General features: G+C 42.9%; 1 protein-coding gene across 1 annotated transcript in view; it reads right to left on the reverse strand.

Moving 5' to 3' along the window:
* Positions 1-7,206, reverse strand: part of ARHGAP20 (Rho GTPase activating protein 20) — a 125,452-nt gene extending 118,246 nt beyond the window's left edge. Inside the window, exon 1 of the mRNA XM_047072269.1 lies at positions 7,102-7,206. Within this exon, the coding sequence (XP_046928225.1) occupies positions 7,102-7,206 (105 nt within the window). The remainder of the gene's footprint in view (positions 1-7,101) is intronic.
* Between the last annotated feature and the right edge of the window lie 7,558 nt (positions 7,207-14,764).

The raw sequence follows: 14,764 nt of genomic DNA on the forward strand, positions 1-14,764 counted from the left end.
AAGAAATCAATGTTTGATGTTTAAACTACCCAATTTATGGCATTTTGTTATGGCAGCCTGAGCCCAATAAGATAGCATTCACTCATTTGCATGTAAATATTCTTGTATTAAATTCAATGAAATAAAACTCTTTTTATTGCTTTACCCGTCCTTCCACCTGCTAAAAGATACTAATTGGCTTCGTCAGTTTTCTCAAAAGTGCAGAAAATACTTTCTTCTTTTAACCCATAAGAAACAACCTTGAGATATACAAGACATGGATTATCACCACCATTTTACAGACAAAGAAACAAAGTACATTCACAAGTTCAGAGTTCACACCAGTGATAACAGAGGCCATTTTTCATTAATCTAATTCAGATCTTGATACTTCCAGACTCCTCTCAGCCAAAACCACTTCATGTACCTGATTTTATGAAATTCACTTTGTGAATAACACCGGAAAAGGATTCAGTAGGATCCTGGTTTAACCACAAATACAATATTTTCTCAGTATTACAGAGTAAAACTAAAGCTTACTCACCAAGATGTTTCATTCAAACCCCAGCATAAGACACATACACATGGCCAAAGTTGGCTCTCGTGGGTGTTCTACCATGAGCTGCTATAAACAGATCTGGACCCAGAGAATGCAGAAAGAAAAGACAGAATGAAGTGTACAACAACAGCTGCCACATTTTAAAATGTTGGAGCTATTTTAAAATCCTATTGCTTTGACTGACTTTCTGCGCCTGTAAGTCTGTCTTCTGTACCCCAACACCCGTCTTATTTAAGAAGTTTTCAATTAACACATGAAACCCAAGAGGGTGCTTGAGTATGACACAAGTGATCCCTAACCAAAATTATTCTAATATGTGCTTCCATTTCATTTCATAAAAACTGCTCTATCCCAAATGTAGATATCTTCAAAGATACATTACCCAGAAGATTTATACAGTTTTATCGAGAATTCATTATCCAGAAGCATTATATATATATATATATATACATATATATACACACACACACACACACACATATATATGTTTCTATTATCTTTTAGAACCATATTTTTAGAAATTACTATACAATTCTATTGTGTATCTTCTGAAGAGCCTAAGTGACAGAAAATCCTTGCTTTCTAGAAGTAATCAAATTATCTGACTAGTGAATAAAGGTGGATAAACCAGGTAAGAAACTCTGCTTCAGGTTAAAATAATAAATGTGGCTATTAAAATAAAGAGAGTAGCTTCTTATACAGCATCTACAGACTGGCTCCTGAAACGCATCAGACTCTTTCCTGCTTCAGGATCTTTAAATAATTGCTCCCACTTTTTGAAATCTTTTTACAGCATCTCGTTTCCACTCATAAAAGAGTAAAGCCTCACTTAAAAGAGGCTTTCCCTGAAACCTTAATTCTAGAGTGGCCTAGCTGCACATCCATGTTTGTCTAAATTGGCATCGCATTTGTTGTTTTAAATAACAGTCATCACCATTTATTTGTTATTATTGTTGTTTCTGTCTCTTCCTCTCAACCTGTGCTTTCCAGTATATTATCCACTAGACTCATGTGGCAACTTGAATTTAAATTCAAATAAATCATAATTAAGTAAAATTAAAGAAAATGACAAATTTGGATTTCATCAAAATTGAGAACTCAGTTCCTTGAAAGACACTGTTAAAAGAATAAAATGACCAGCCACAGGACAGGAAAAAAGCATTTATAAATCACATATCTGATAAAGAACTTGAGTCCAGAATACACAAATAACTCTCAAAACTCAATAACATGAAAACTGAAAATCCAACTAAAATTAGGCAAAATATTTGAATAGACCCTTCACTAACAAGAACACATGGATGACAAGCAAGCACATAAAAAGATGCTCAACATGGGTCATTAGGGAAATGAAAACCAGAACCATAGTGAAATACTACATTATACCTTCTAAGATGACTAAAATCAAAAAGATAATTAAGTGTAGGTAAACATGTGGAGAAATTAGACTCTTATACACTGTTGGTGGGAATGTAAAACCACTTTGGAAAACAATCTGACAGTTTCTTAAAAAGTTAAACATACACCTAAAATATGATGCAGCCATTCAACCTCTAAGTGTTTACCCAAAGGAAATGAAAGCGTAGGTCCATACAAAGACTTGTACATGAATGTTCATAGCAACTTTATTTGTAATAGTCAAAATGTGGAAACAACCCAAATATCTATTAAACAGGTAAAGGGATAAACGAACTGGTTTCTTCACATGATGGAATACTACTCAGCAATGAAGTGAACTACTTACATGTGCAAAAACATGGATGAATCTTCAAATAATTATATTGATTAAAGAAGCCACACCAAAAAAAATACATAGTATGATTTCATTTATATACAATTACTGAAAATGAAAATTAATCTGTATTGACAGAAAACAGACCAATGGTTGCTAGAAATGGGGAGGAAACTAAGGAATTAGAAAGGGGCACAGATGTTAGGGGATGATAAATATGTTCATTATCTTGACTGCGGTGGTGGTTTCACAAGTATACACATATGTCAAAGGTTATGGATTTATATGCTTTAAATGCGTACAGTTTATTGTATGTCAATTATAGCTCAGTGAAGCCATTAAAATTTTTTTAGTTCTTCAGTTGTACTAGCCACATTTCAAGTGCTCAACAGTCACATGTAGCTGGTGGCTATCAAACTGGACATCGTAGATCAAGAGCAGTTTCATCAGCACAGAAAATTGAACAGCAATGATCTAAGCCAGGGGTCAATGAAAAAATCAACAGCAATGATCTAAGCCAGGGGTCAGCAAACTATACACCAGGGACCCAACCACTTGTTTTTCTAAGTAGAGCTTTACTGGAACACAGTTATGCCCACTCAACTACATACTGTCTATGACAGCTTTATCTGCTATAACAGCAACGTTGGATGGCTGTAACAGATATCTTACGGTCTACAAACCTATATTATTTACTATCTGGCCCCTTAAGAAAAGGTTTGCTGACTCTGGTCTACATAAAAAACTCTGAACACAGGGGCCATATCTGTCCTGTTCATTGTCGTACATAAACCAACTAATGTTTATTGAGTACCTAATATGTAGCACTGTCCTAAGCAATGGAGAGGCAGCCTTGAACGACACAAGTAAGAGCCTTATTCTCATGGTTTTCACAATCTGGTGAAGGGATCAGGTAACATAACAAGAAGTAAGTAAGCAAATAGGTAAGGATGAATGCTAAGATGACAATAAAACAGAAGGTAGAGGGGTGCCTGGGTGGCTCAGTCAGTTAAGCTTCTGACTTAAGCTCAGGTCATGATTTCGTGGTCCATGAGTTCACGCTTCACGTCAGGCTCTGTGCAGAGCCCAGGGCCTGCTTCAGATTCTGTCTCCCTCTCTCTCTCTGCCCCTCCCCCTCTCAAAAATAAACACTAAAAAAACAAACAAAAAAAAGCAGAACAACAACAACAGAAGGTACACAGAATGACTGAGAGGGAACTTCCACTTAGGCAGTCAGAACAGGCTTCTAGGACCTAACACGTGAACAACATGAGGAAGTCAATATTGCAAAGACCTGTGGCAGAAGCAGAGGTAATGAAGAGGAATGAATATGAAGGTCTGATGTGTCAAAAAGAAGATCCACGTGGCTGGAGAATACACAAGATAGAAAAGGTAGATAAGGTGGGAGAAATAGAGAAAGCTAAGAAAAGGAGTCTGAATTTCATTCTAAATATGATGGAAAGCCACTACGAACTTTAAACAAGTGAGCAATACAATTTATGTTTTTAAAGTCCTGGCGCTGCTAAGTGGAAATGGGGCCAGGGAAGAACAAGAAAGATGTTAGATAAGGTTAGGGAGTTTCTGCAAAGGTAGAAGGGAGAGATGGTGGTGGTTTGGCTTGGACGACAGTGGCAGCAGTAGATGTGGGGTGGAGAAATTAAAGATAACGCTTTGAAGTAATAGTTGACTGGCCTTTCTGAAGGTTGCTGTAGAGTAAGGAAATGAGAGGAGTCAAAAATGAATCCGAGATTTTGGCTTAAACAAGTGTCACACAGTATACTACAAATCTGGGAGAAACTTCAATTAGGGCTAATACTGAATGCTTATTATATGACAATATTCACTCAATTTGACATTTAATATTCCCAACAATCTTGAGAAGATAGGTACTAACTATTGTTATTTTCATTTTATAAATAAGAAACTGATGGTTAAGTTTAAGTAATTTTCCTAGGTCAGAAAGATAGTACCAACACAGTAGAGACTTGAACCTAGGTCAACACACTCCAAATTTCACCACATTGTATGAAACTGCCTTCTTGACAGTTAATTTCTGGGAATGTGAGCCATATTTTAGGCAATGGCAGTACACTGGATTAAAAGTCTCTCAGGATGACTAGCTTGCAAGATGCTATTGTTTTGTTTGTTCTCTTATTCAAGATCACCTTATTTTCATAGAATAATGGATACAATTTCCATCTATATGCTTTTCAAAGCAGTTTCTGCACCATTACCCTTTTGATTCCCATTTCACAAATGAGGACAACGAAACAAGTGATTTCCTCAAGATCATTAAGAGAGCAATAGAACTAGAAAGAAAAGCCAGGTGAACTGATTCCCCACAGTGATTTGGCCAATAAACTTGTCTTTAAAAATTTTGGCCAATTAGAAAAAAACACATTTTACATTACTACCCAAAATACATATACATGTATGAAATAGAGAAAAAGAAGTACTACAAAACTGTACTTATCATTACTAACCTGCTACCATTTCTTTTTCTAGTTAATGTTTTATAATGTTGATTGTAACTGTCAATTTAAACAACATTGATCCAAGCCTTGGAAATTAACACTACAACCGCAGGGTAGACTTTTTTAGAAGTCTTGTGACTCACTAAAACTACCAAACACCAAAAAGGCAAGATGAAACATAAAAAAGATCAATCTGTTGGATATTTGGGTTACATGAAGACTGGAGTCCACAACAGTATAAATGGCAATGATTCTATGAGCTACATTTTGGAAATGTTTATTATTATTATTCCTTTCTATTGCTAACATGGAGGTCTGAAATCAAGGCATGCCTGTTACTATTTAAAATATGCAGAGATGCACTTTTCTGGAAAAAAAATATTAAATGCAAAATAAAACAGTTCTTCAACCTCATTTCTGCCCCAAAGGGAGTAAAAAGCTGTAGAATGACCAGGTTAGCAAAATCTATTTCCTTTAAGTTAATAAAGAAAAAGAAAAGAAAAAAAAAACTGCTGGTAATGTGACAACCCATTATGATGTATAATGAAGGACAGCATCTTAAGGACAATGGCTTAAGACTGGAGGCAACCTTTCATTTCTTCAACAAGTACTACTTGATAAATGATCAAGCTACTCCAAAGCCCTTTGCCAGTATGCTTAATTTCCCTTAGTAAAAAAAGGAAGACAACTGTCCAGGAATATAAATCTTCGAATTTTCCCAATTCCTTAAGTTTGCAAGAATAAAAAAAAAAGGCTTTAAAATCAATTACTTTGAACATTCATTTACCTTCCTGAATGTGGCGCTAGCCTGGTAAATTCCCTCTCTCTCTCTCTCTCTCTCTCTCTCTCTCTCTCTCACACACACACACACACACACACACACACACACACGCTATCCCTGTGTCTCATCTCGCAAGGGGAAGAGCGACAAGGACAAACCATAGCCTCAATACATCAAAGGCTGGCCAGCCCTACAGCCCATACATAAATCACCAAGTTCATGGGCACTCCTAGGTGGCTCCGCGACACGGTCAACGTCCTTGGCAGCTCCCATTCCCTTCGATACTCCGGGGCACCACCTCTGCTCTCCTCAACTGACCTTCAGCCAACCCAGGACCCTGCTGGGCAGACTCAGGAAAGGCTGTGAGATCCGCACCAAAGGAAGGCCTGAGCAGCCCCTCCAGGCTCTAATATAAATGCAGTGCCTCCAGGCATTTCTCTGGGAAGAGTTCGGCGATCTCCTCTAATCCCCATGTGTTTCCACAGAAGCTGGGAGGGCACCACCGAGACACAGGGCAATAAAAGGCCAAATACCAGGAGGTCCTGGGAGGGGGGAGGAGAGGAGGGCGAGGGCTGCTGCCAGACACCCCCAAATCCAGTCCCCGGAGAGCCTTGCAGCAGAGGCCGGGGGCTCGAGGCCACGTGCACTTGCTCCGGGGACCTTTCCAAGACGCCCGGCCGGGTCGGTACCGGCACGCAGCATAGCGGCCGGGTGCACGGGAGCGGAACGCTACAAGTTGTCGCCCGCGTCCCCTCCCGGCTCTGGCGGGGCACCCCCGCACCGCTCCACGCCCACGCCCGGGCCCCACTCCGGCCCCGCCGCGGCCCGGGGAACCCGCAGGACGAAGGCCCCTGTGCCCGGCCCCCACGACCCTCCCCGCAGCCCTCCGGCCCCACCCAGTCCGGTTCCAGGCCGACCCAAACCACCGTGTCCCCGCTTTGCAGACCGTTAGCATCCCAACCATACCTGCGGGTCTGACCACCAACCACTCCACGGACCCGGAGTCGTGGCGGAAGCTCCGCGCGGGGCGCAGGAACCGACCCCCCCCCCTCCAAAAACACCCACAAAAACCCGCGCAGCGGCCGCGCCTCAGCGTCCAGGTGAGGGGCTGAGCGCCGCAGCCCGCCCTCCTACCTTCCTCAGCGCGGGCCCTGACGACTCGAAGCTGACCCGTCTGCTGGCGGTGAGCGGCGGGGGGTGTCGGGGGGGGCGGTGGACGGGGGACAGGCGGTGCCCCAAAGCCGGCCCGCGCGCCCCGACTGAAAGAGCAGCCGGGCCGCCAACCCCGCGGCGGACGGACGCGGGGAGGGAGGCTGCGGGGCCGCTCCGGGAGCGATTACGACTCTAGACGCTGAGGGCCCGGGGGTCTCGGGGTGACTTGGGAGACGGCGGCGCCGTGAGGGCGGGGAAGGCGGGAACGTCCCGGGACACACGCAGCGGGCCGCGAGCCTCGAGCGTTAAAACCCCGAGGCGGTCGGCTCGCGCGCGGCGGTGGCGGCGCGGAGGGCGCGCGCGGGGAGTGGGGCGGCGGCGGCGGCGGCGGCGGCGGGCGGGGGGCGCCGCTCAACGTCCTCACCTTCTTGGTGCCGGGGCCTCCCGCGATCCGAGACACTCCTGTCAGAGAAGAGGAGCGCCCCGGCTGCCCCCCTAGAGTCTCCTGCTGGGGGGACATCGCTTCCATGAAGAAGACTTTCCCGCAGAGCCCAGCCCAGGAGGAGGCTACGCGGTCATGTCCTCGGGACGGCGGCCAGAGCGAGGACGCGCGGGCCCGAGGCGGCTGCGGCGCTCAGGCTGGGAGCCGGGCTCCGGGTGCGGGCGGCGCGCCTCCCGTCGGGGCCATGCACCGCCGCTGCGCTCACCACCGCGGGCTGCAGGCGATTGCGGCGGCGACCGGCAGTCCGCGCCGCGGCCCGCCCCGCCTCGGGCCCGCCCCCTCCGCGCCGGGCGCCCCGCGCGGGGACCCGCCCCCGGCCGCCGTCCCCGGGCCGCGGCGCTCCCAGCGGCTGCCTCGGACTGCGGCGCGCGGGGCCGGGCGTCTTTCTCTGCAGACACGGCTCTGCCAGGGGTACAGGCGACCGACTGACCTTGCCAGCCCGCAGGAGCTCACCGGCCCGTGTCACGAACGGGGACCTCTAGGGCACGGACACGCGCCTCTCCCGCCGCCCGGCCCACGCGCACCCGACCCCCATTCCTGTCAGCGCTGCGCCCGCGGGGGACCGCGACGCGGCGGCGCGTGCGGCGGCGCAGTCGCGGCGACCTCAGCCCGAACGGAGGAGTTGCGGTGACTCCCGCCTCGCTTTCGGCGGACTGCAGAGGGGTCGCCCCCACCCGCACCCCACCCCCACCCCTACTCCACCCGCAAAGCCTCGGGATGGAGCTGCGCGTCGCAGGGTGCCGCGTTCGCGCACACTGAGCAGCCCCCACTGTCGCTTAACCTCTGGAGCAATCCCGAACGTTAGCCTGTTCGGGTAGCCCTCGTTGGCTTCTGCAGCCGCAGGTCAGCAGACCCTGCACAATTTGCACCAGCGGTTTCCGCTGTCTGCGGCTGCAGAGACACTGGCATTCCGAACGTGAAAGCGCAGTTAAGGAACATGCAGGCGAGAGAGAGCACTCTGAAATTTGGCTTAGCCATTGAGAAGGCTACAATATGTGGAAGTGTTTATCAGATATCTGCGCCGAGAGCATAACTTCCTGACAGCCCAAATAGTGGCAAATTTTTTTAAGGCCAAAGAATAATCAGAGGGAGGGGATTTGGAGCCGACCCGGGTCGAGTTGAGTGTTGCTGCACTTTGCAGGACCAACTGACTGGTGCGGATGATTCGGTAGGTGGCATTCTTCCCTTGGAGTCAGGACTACAGAAAGGGCGGATTAGTAATGAAGGACACCACTGCATGATACTATGTGGTTGAAGGGGGTTTATTTGTTTTTGTGGTTAAAAAAAAAAAAGATCGAGGTTCCTGTGGGGTTGGGCTGTTATCAGGACAGGTTGTAGAAGAATGGGGCTCTGGCCGGCTCTGTTCCAAGCAGGAGATGCTATCCAAAACACACACACACAGACACACACACACACACACACACACACACACACACACAACCCCAAACTCCGGAATTGTTTATTATGGAAGTAACAGGGAGAAAATGTTCCAGCCCATTTTAAGCCTTGTCCACATCACATTGTTCAAAGCAGACTTATACAGGCTTTATAAGTCTTGATTTATATAATACATATGTACATAAATCATTCTAATATATATATGGATATATGTGTGCACAGACACAGTTTTTCAGGGGTGGCTTCCCGCTTAGACCCATGTGTAGTGCCGACTTCACCCACCATAGAGTTTGTCATGAATTTTTTATATCACAGAGGGCTTTGCAGTCCTTTCATTCCTTGTTGAAATCATGCTGTTGTGTTTCCTATCATGAATGGACAATCCCAATTTTCCTTACTCTGCTTCATTTTTTAAATTTCAATAATACTTATCCCCTTCTAATATTTCCTTAAATAGGAAATAGTTATATTTATGAAAATAAAACATTTACGAAATATGCATTTCATTTAATATTTCATTTATTATGTTTAATGTGATTTATGTTTGTCTTCCATGGGTCAGAAATCTTGTTGTTTGTTGTTGTATCTCAAGAGCCTAGAGCCCTGTCCAGCACAACAAATGTTTGTTAGTTGAATGAATGAGTGAGACACAGAAAGGATATGAGATAGATCCAGAAGGGCCAGGCCTGAGTTGGTTATTTTATGCAGAGATAATATCTCATGCTCCAATCAAAGTATTATTTATACTGCACATGTGGAAAACTCACTTTCAGTTCCGAATTTGTAAGTGCTTTTATTTCAAATTCCATGAATTTTGATTTGCATAAAAAAACCATTCCACTCAGGAGTTTAGAGGGAGGTCTCGCTTTGTAAAGAAAATTGTGTTTGCTCAGATTAATATCACCAGAATAATGTTGTGAGAACACAAATCTGATCACGGTCACTCCCCAGCTTAAAACCTTCCTTGGCTCCTAAGTCTATGTAATAAATTTCAAATGCCACAGTGTGATATACAAAGCTGCCTACAATCTGAGGCCTCACTCCCACTTCTTTGTCTTCTCTCCTGCCCTACTTCAACCCTCACTCACCCTGTTCTCCCTCACACTGAACTATTTGCACTTCCAAGAGCGCTTGGACCTCTCACATCTTCATGCCTTTGAACCTGCTGTTCCCATTGTCTAGGAAGTTTTCCATCTATATGTTCCAATCTCTGTTGTTTTACATGTATTCCTCTAGTTCCTGGTGTATAGTAAATACATGATAAGAATTTGTTGAGGAAAGAAATCTTTATGTCAATAATTACCTCCGGAAAATCTTTCTGAATTTACTTCTCTTTACCTAGCTAATTTTTAAAAATATCTATTTAATTATTTGAGGGGGGGGAGGGGCAGAGAGAGGGAGACAGAGAATCCCAACCAGGCTCCGCAATGCCAGTGTGGAGCTGGATACCAGGCTCGATCTCACAAACCAAACTGTGAGGTCATGACCTGAGTTGAAACCAAGAGTCGCATGCTCAACCGACTAAGCCACCAGCGCCCCTACCTAGCTACTTCTACACAGCAACCACACACACAGGGTTAAGTGTACCTTCTGTGGTAGTAGCATGACATTTATTGAGTGCTTACTTTATACCAGATACTAATCTAAACATTTTACACCTACTAATTCACTTAAATCTTAATAGTAATCCTACAAGGTAGATTCCCTTACACCCCATTTTACAGTTGGGGAAACCAAGCCACAAAGATGTTAAATAACTTGTTCAAACAGATGGTAAGTAGTGAGACCAAACCTGGAAACTGGGAGCTGTGTTCCAGAACCAGTTCTCTCTCTCTTTTTTTTTTTTAATTACAGTTTATTTTTAATTTATTTTGAGAGAGAGAGAGTGCACAGGGGTGGGGAGAGGGACAGAGAGAGAGACCCCAAGCAGGCTCTGCACCATCAGTTAAAAGCCTGTCGTGGGGCTCTATCTCATGACTGTGAGATCATGACCTGATTCGAAATCAAGAGTCAGATGTTCAACTGACTGAGCCACCAAGCGCTCCCAGAACAAGTGCTCTTAACCCCTTACATATACTGCCTTTCCCATGTGGCTCCTTCTCTTCATAGCACACATTCCACTACACTATTATCATGCTTATGCTTCTTGAAATTAAAGGTTGTGCTTTGTCTTTTCTTCTTTGTGCCAAGCAGAGTTACACTCTTAATGATTTTTTTTCAACAACTTTGTTTTGAATGAATGAGTGAAGTAGTAAAAACAACCATTTTCATTAAGCCATACAGTTTAAGGAAGATGCTCTGATGGGGGAGAAATAACCGTGGACTAGTCCTGTATCATTCCTTAGACCGTGAAAGAATTTTGCCTGCACTGGGAATGTTATGTTGCAGAAAAGGATGATGCCAGAAAATAAAAGTGATGACAAGGCATTTTAAGGAGTGTGATGACCATGTCTGACACAAGCAGGATGCATCCAGAATATTTTGAAACAAACTGTAAAGCAAAGTACTAAGAATAGCAAAGTGAAGCAGCTGGGAAACACCAATAGCAGACCTTTAACAGGAACTAGTCTAAGAATGAAACCAAAATGTTTAGCCAACCATTAGAATGAGTAACAGTGAATAAATTTAACTATGAAAGGGGATGTCTGTGCAACTCATTCATCAAATGTATATTTATTGTGTGCCTGCTATGTGCCAGACACTGTGCCATGCGCTTGGAATATAGTCAAGTTGAGTCCTCAAGTGTGACCCTCGTGAGCCCCAAGATGCACACAAGAATCATGGGCAGTGCTATCTGAATTTTCTAGAGCAAAGGTTGCAAGCTGAGGGGCCACAGAGTGAATTCAGGTGTGTTTTTCATCATATAAACCTTTCATTTTTTTTTTCAAATTTGTTGCCAACCTTAAAAATCAAGATATTTCACATAGAAATCTGGGTGAAATTTCTCCAAGCAACAGTCAGCTAAAACTGAGTTGCAGCTGCGTTATTACATTTAATGCTCATGACAACTCTATGGTTGTCATAGTCACCACTGTCTCTAGTGCTGGGTAACTACTAACAGTAAGGTAGTGGAAGATGAAAAACTGGCAAGAGAGGTAAAGAGACCAGAGAAGAATGAGAAACACCAAGTGAGTGTGTATGTGTGTGTGTTTTAAAGTGATACAATTTTTCAGGAAGAGAAAAAGTTGAGAGTGTCTTATTGTTGCAAGAGATCAAGCCGTCCCCAAGGTGACTATGAGCCTTGATATAAGAGAGATTTTGGCTTAGTTAATTATCGGGGTCAGATACAGGGGCTTCCTTTCTCATCCCTTGCCTGGAATCTCAAAGGGGGTTATTTCCTTAAAGAACAGAATCCCGGATTTAAGAGTAGAAGTTTTATGAAGTGGGAGAAGTTAGGGAAAGCAGAGAAGGAAGAAAAGAGGAAGGGGAGTATAGAAGGAGGATGTTAAGAGCTGAGGCTGGCAAAAGAGCTTGGCCAGACTACGAAGGACCTTGGATTCTATGGTAAAATTTGGACATTGTTCTCTGAGGAAAGTGGTAAAAATGACTGGCATTTGTTGAATGCCTGCCATGTGTTAGATGTACATTACATGCGTTATCTCATTTAACCTCTACTGTCACCAAAGACGTTGGTGTTCTTATACTCATTTTAAATATGAAAATCAGGCTCAAGAAACTAGCAACTTTCTGAGGTGACATAGCCAAAAAGTGATGGAGCCAGGAATTGAACCCAGATCTGACTGAGTTTAAAGGCTATATGGTTATGATGTCACCATATTATAATAATAATAGCTATCATTCATTGGGAGTTAACTTTGAAGGATACGGAGATATATATTTGGTCATCAAACACTAAGCTAAACACTTTACACACTGTCATAATCTTTGAGACAAGCCTAATGTTTTGTATTTTTATGCCTACTATACAAATGAAGAGCTCAGAGAGATTAAGCTACTTATCAAAGATCATATGGCTACTGAGTCCAAGAGCCAGAATTAAACCCAGGACACCAAAACTCATGCTCTTAACTCCTGCACTTGATGGTCTTATTTTTGTTCCTTGTGACTGAGGAGTATCATAAATTGTGTTCCATTCATTTCATGGGAGATAAAACCAGATATGACTCTAAACCCTTCCACTCAGTTCATGGTAAGCTTGCTTGCTGGTCAGAGGCTTAGCTTAATTATTTTTAAAGTGTATGTTATATTACAAAACAACTTGATATTTTAATAAGAAACAGCAAAAAGGAGAAATGTCTGTTTTCCATCAGAGTTTTAGGTTGCTCTGTGAGTCAGATCACGTTAATTAACTGATTATCATTTATTTTCTACCACATGCCTTATGCTCTTGCCCATTCTTCAAGGGTAAGCACAATCTGTGCTGTCTCTCCCCCCACAAAGCCCTTTAGGTTTCTTTTCCTTTTTTTCTTTGTTTTTCCTAGGCATTTCAATTGACATGTTTTTAGCTCTGTCTACACATTTATGTTATAATCTTCCCTGGACATTTGTGGAAACTAGCTCTCCTAACTATGCTCCTGTTTCACGGCTGTATCTGCTGCGAGGTGAGTATTGTCTGTGCTGGTCCAGTACACGAGTAGGTTCAGTAAGTTGTGCAAGATTACTCAGCTAATAAACGGTGCAACAGTGTTCCAGTCCAGTTCTAACTCTCAGAAGTATGAAACTTAAATCCTTCCCCTTAAATCTTATTTAAATTACATATGAAAATCAATTATTGCATACTTGCCATAGGAAATAACAGAAGATGATATGGTAATAAAACAAAAATATGTTGATTGCAGCATTATCTATAGTAGCCAAATTATGGAAGCAACCCAAGTGTCCATTGATAGATGAATGGATAAAGAAGATGTAGTGTCTATACAGCATGGAATACTACTCAGCCACAAAAAGAATGATATCTGCCATTTGCAGCAACATGGATGGACCTAGAGGGTATTACACTAAGCAAAGTAAGCCAGTCAGAGAAAAACAAATACCATATGATTTCACTCATACATGGAATGTAAGAAACAGAACAAATGAACAAAGTAATAAAGAGAATCTCCCAGACTCTCAAATATAGAAAACAAACTGGCGGTTGCCAGAGGGGAGGTGGATGAAATAGGTGGTAGAGATTAAGAGCATACTTATCATAATGAGCACTGAGTAATATAGAGAATTATTGAATCATTATATTGTACACCTGAAGCTACTGTATAACACTCTGGTAATTCTACTTGAATTAAAAAATAAAACAACAAAACCAAAAAAGGTTTATTTTTTAATAGTGTTTATGTCAACTAAAAAGAAGTTAGATATAGAAATTCTAAAAAAATTTTTATCTTAAAGCATATTTTCCAAAGCATGTTGTATGCAACACTAGTCCCTTAGGATTAAAAGGAGGGGTTCTATAGTCAAGGGTTCTATGGGAAATACCACTAATGTGATAATGTACGTATAAAATGTGGTATAGTAAATCTTTGATGAATTCTGTAGTTAAGAAAAAAAACGTGCTTAATCTTTTTCTGCCTCTCTGTGCTAAACATGTTAATACATAGCCCTGTAAGAACATTGCTGGGTATGCAATGAATTGTAATGCAGTGTAGATGGGAGAATGGGGCCTGTTACCCTTTAGTCACGTGCTCTCCGTGGTTTCTTTCTCTAGATGTACAGTGCACTCACATCCTTACAATTTTAAAATAAAACTTTCTTCTATCATGCTTTCTTCTTGAAGTATCACTTACTACCCTCCCCTCGCCTTTCTTTTTTTCCTCATTACCAGATTTTGGAGAAAGGAATCCATATAAACTACCTCTGCTTTTTCATTGCCTTCCCTTCTTGCATCTATGAGATCCCTTTCATCATTTCCCAGTGAACAAACACAATAGCTTCTATTATTAGTTCCAAGATGACACTTTGTAGCATATGTCCTGCCACTCTTCTCTTGGCAGCCATGACACTACTCTTGCATTCATTCATTCATTCATTCATTCATTTTACCAATATATATCAACTACCTAGTTATGGTGGGCACTGAAGACACAAAATGAACAATTTAGACATGCTTTCTACTCTTCTAAAGCTTATTTTCCAGTTGCTCTATTTTTCTGAATTCTCAAAGTCACCTTCACTGGATCCTCTTTTCCTACTCACATGTTTAATATATGCATCTCTCAAGGCCCTGTCA

The sequence above is a fragment of the Lynx rufus genome, unplaced genomic scaffold (assembly GCF_022079265.1).
Source record: "Lynx rufus isolate CCGP_SWC_20201006 ecotype Redwood Valley unplaced genomic scaffold, mLynRuf1.p SCAF_9, whole genome shotgun sequence".
Classification (NCBI taxonomy): Eukaryota; Metazoa; Chordata; class Mammalia; order Carnivora; family Felidae; genus Lynx; species Lynx rufus.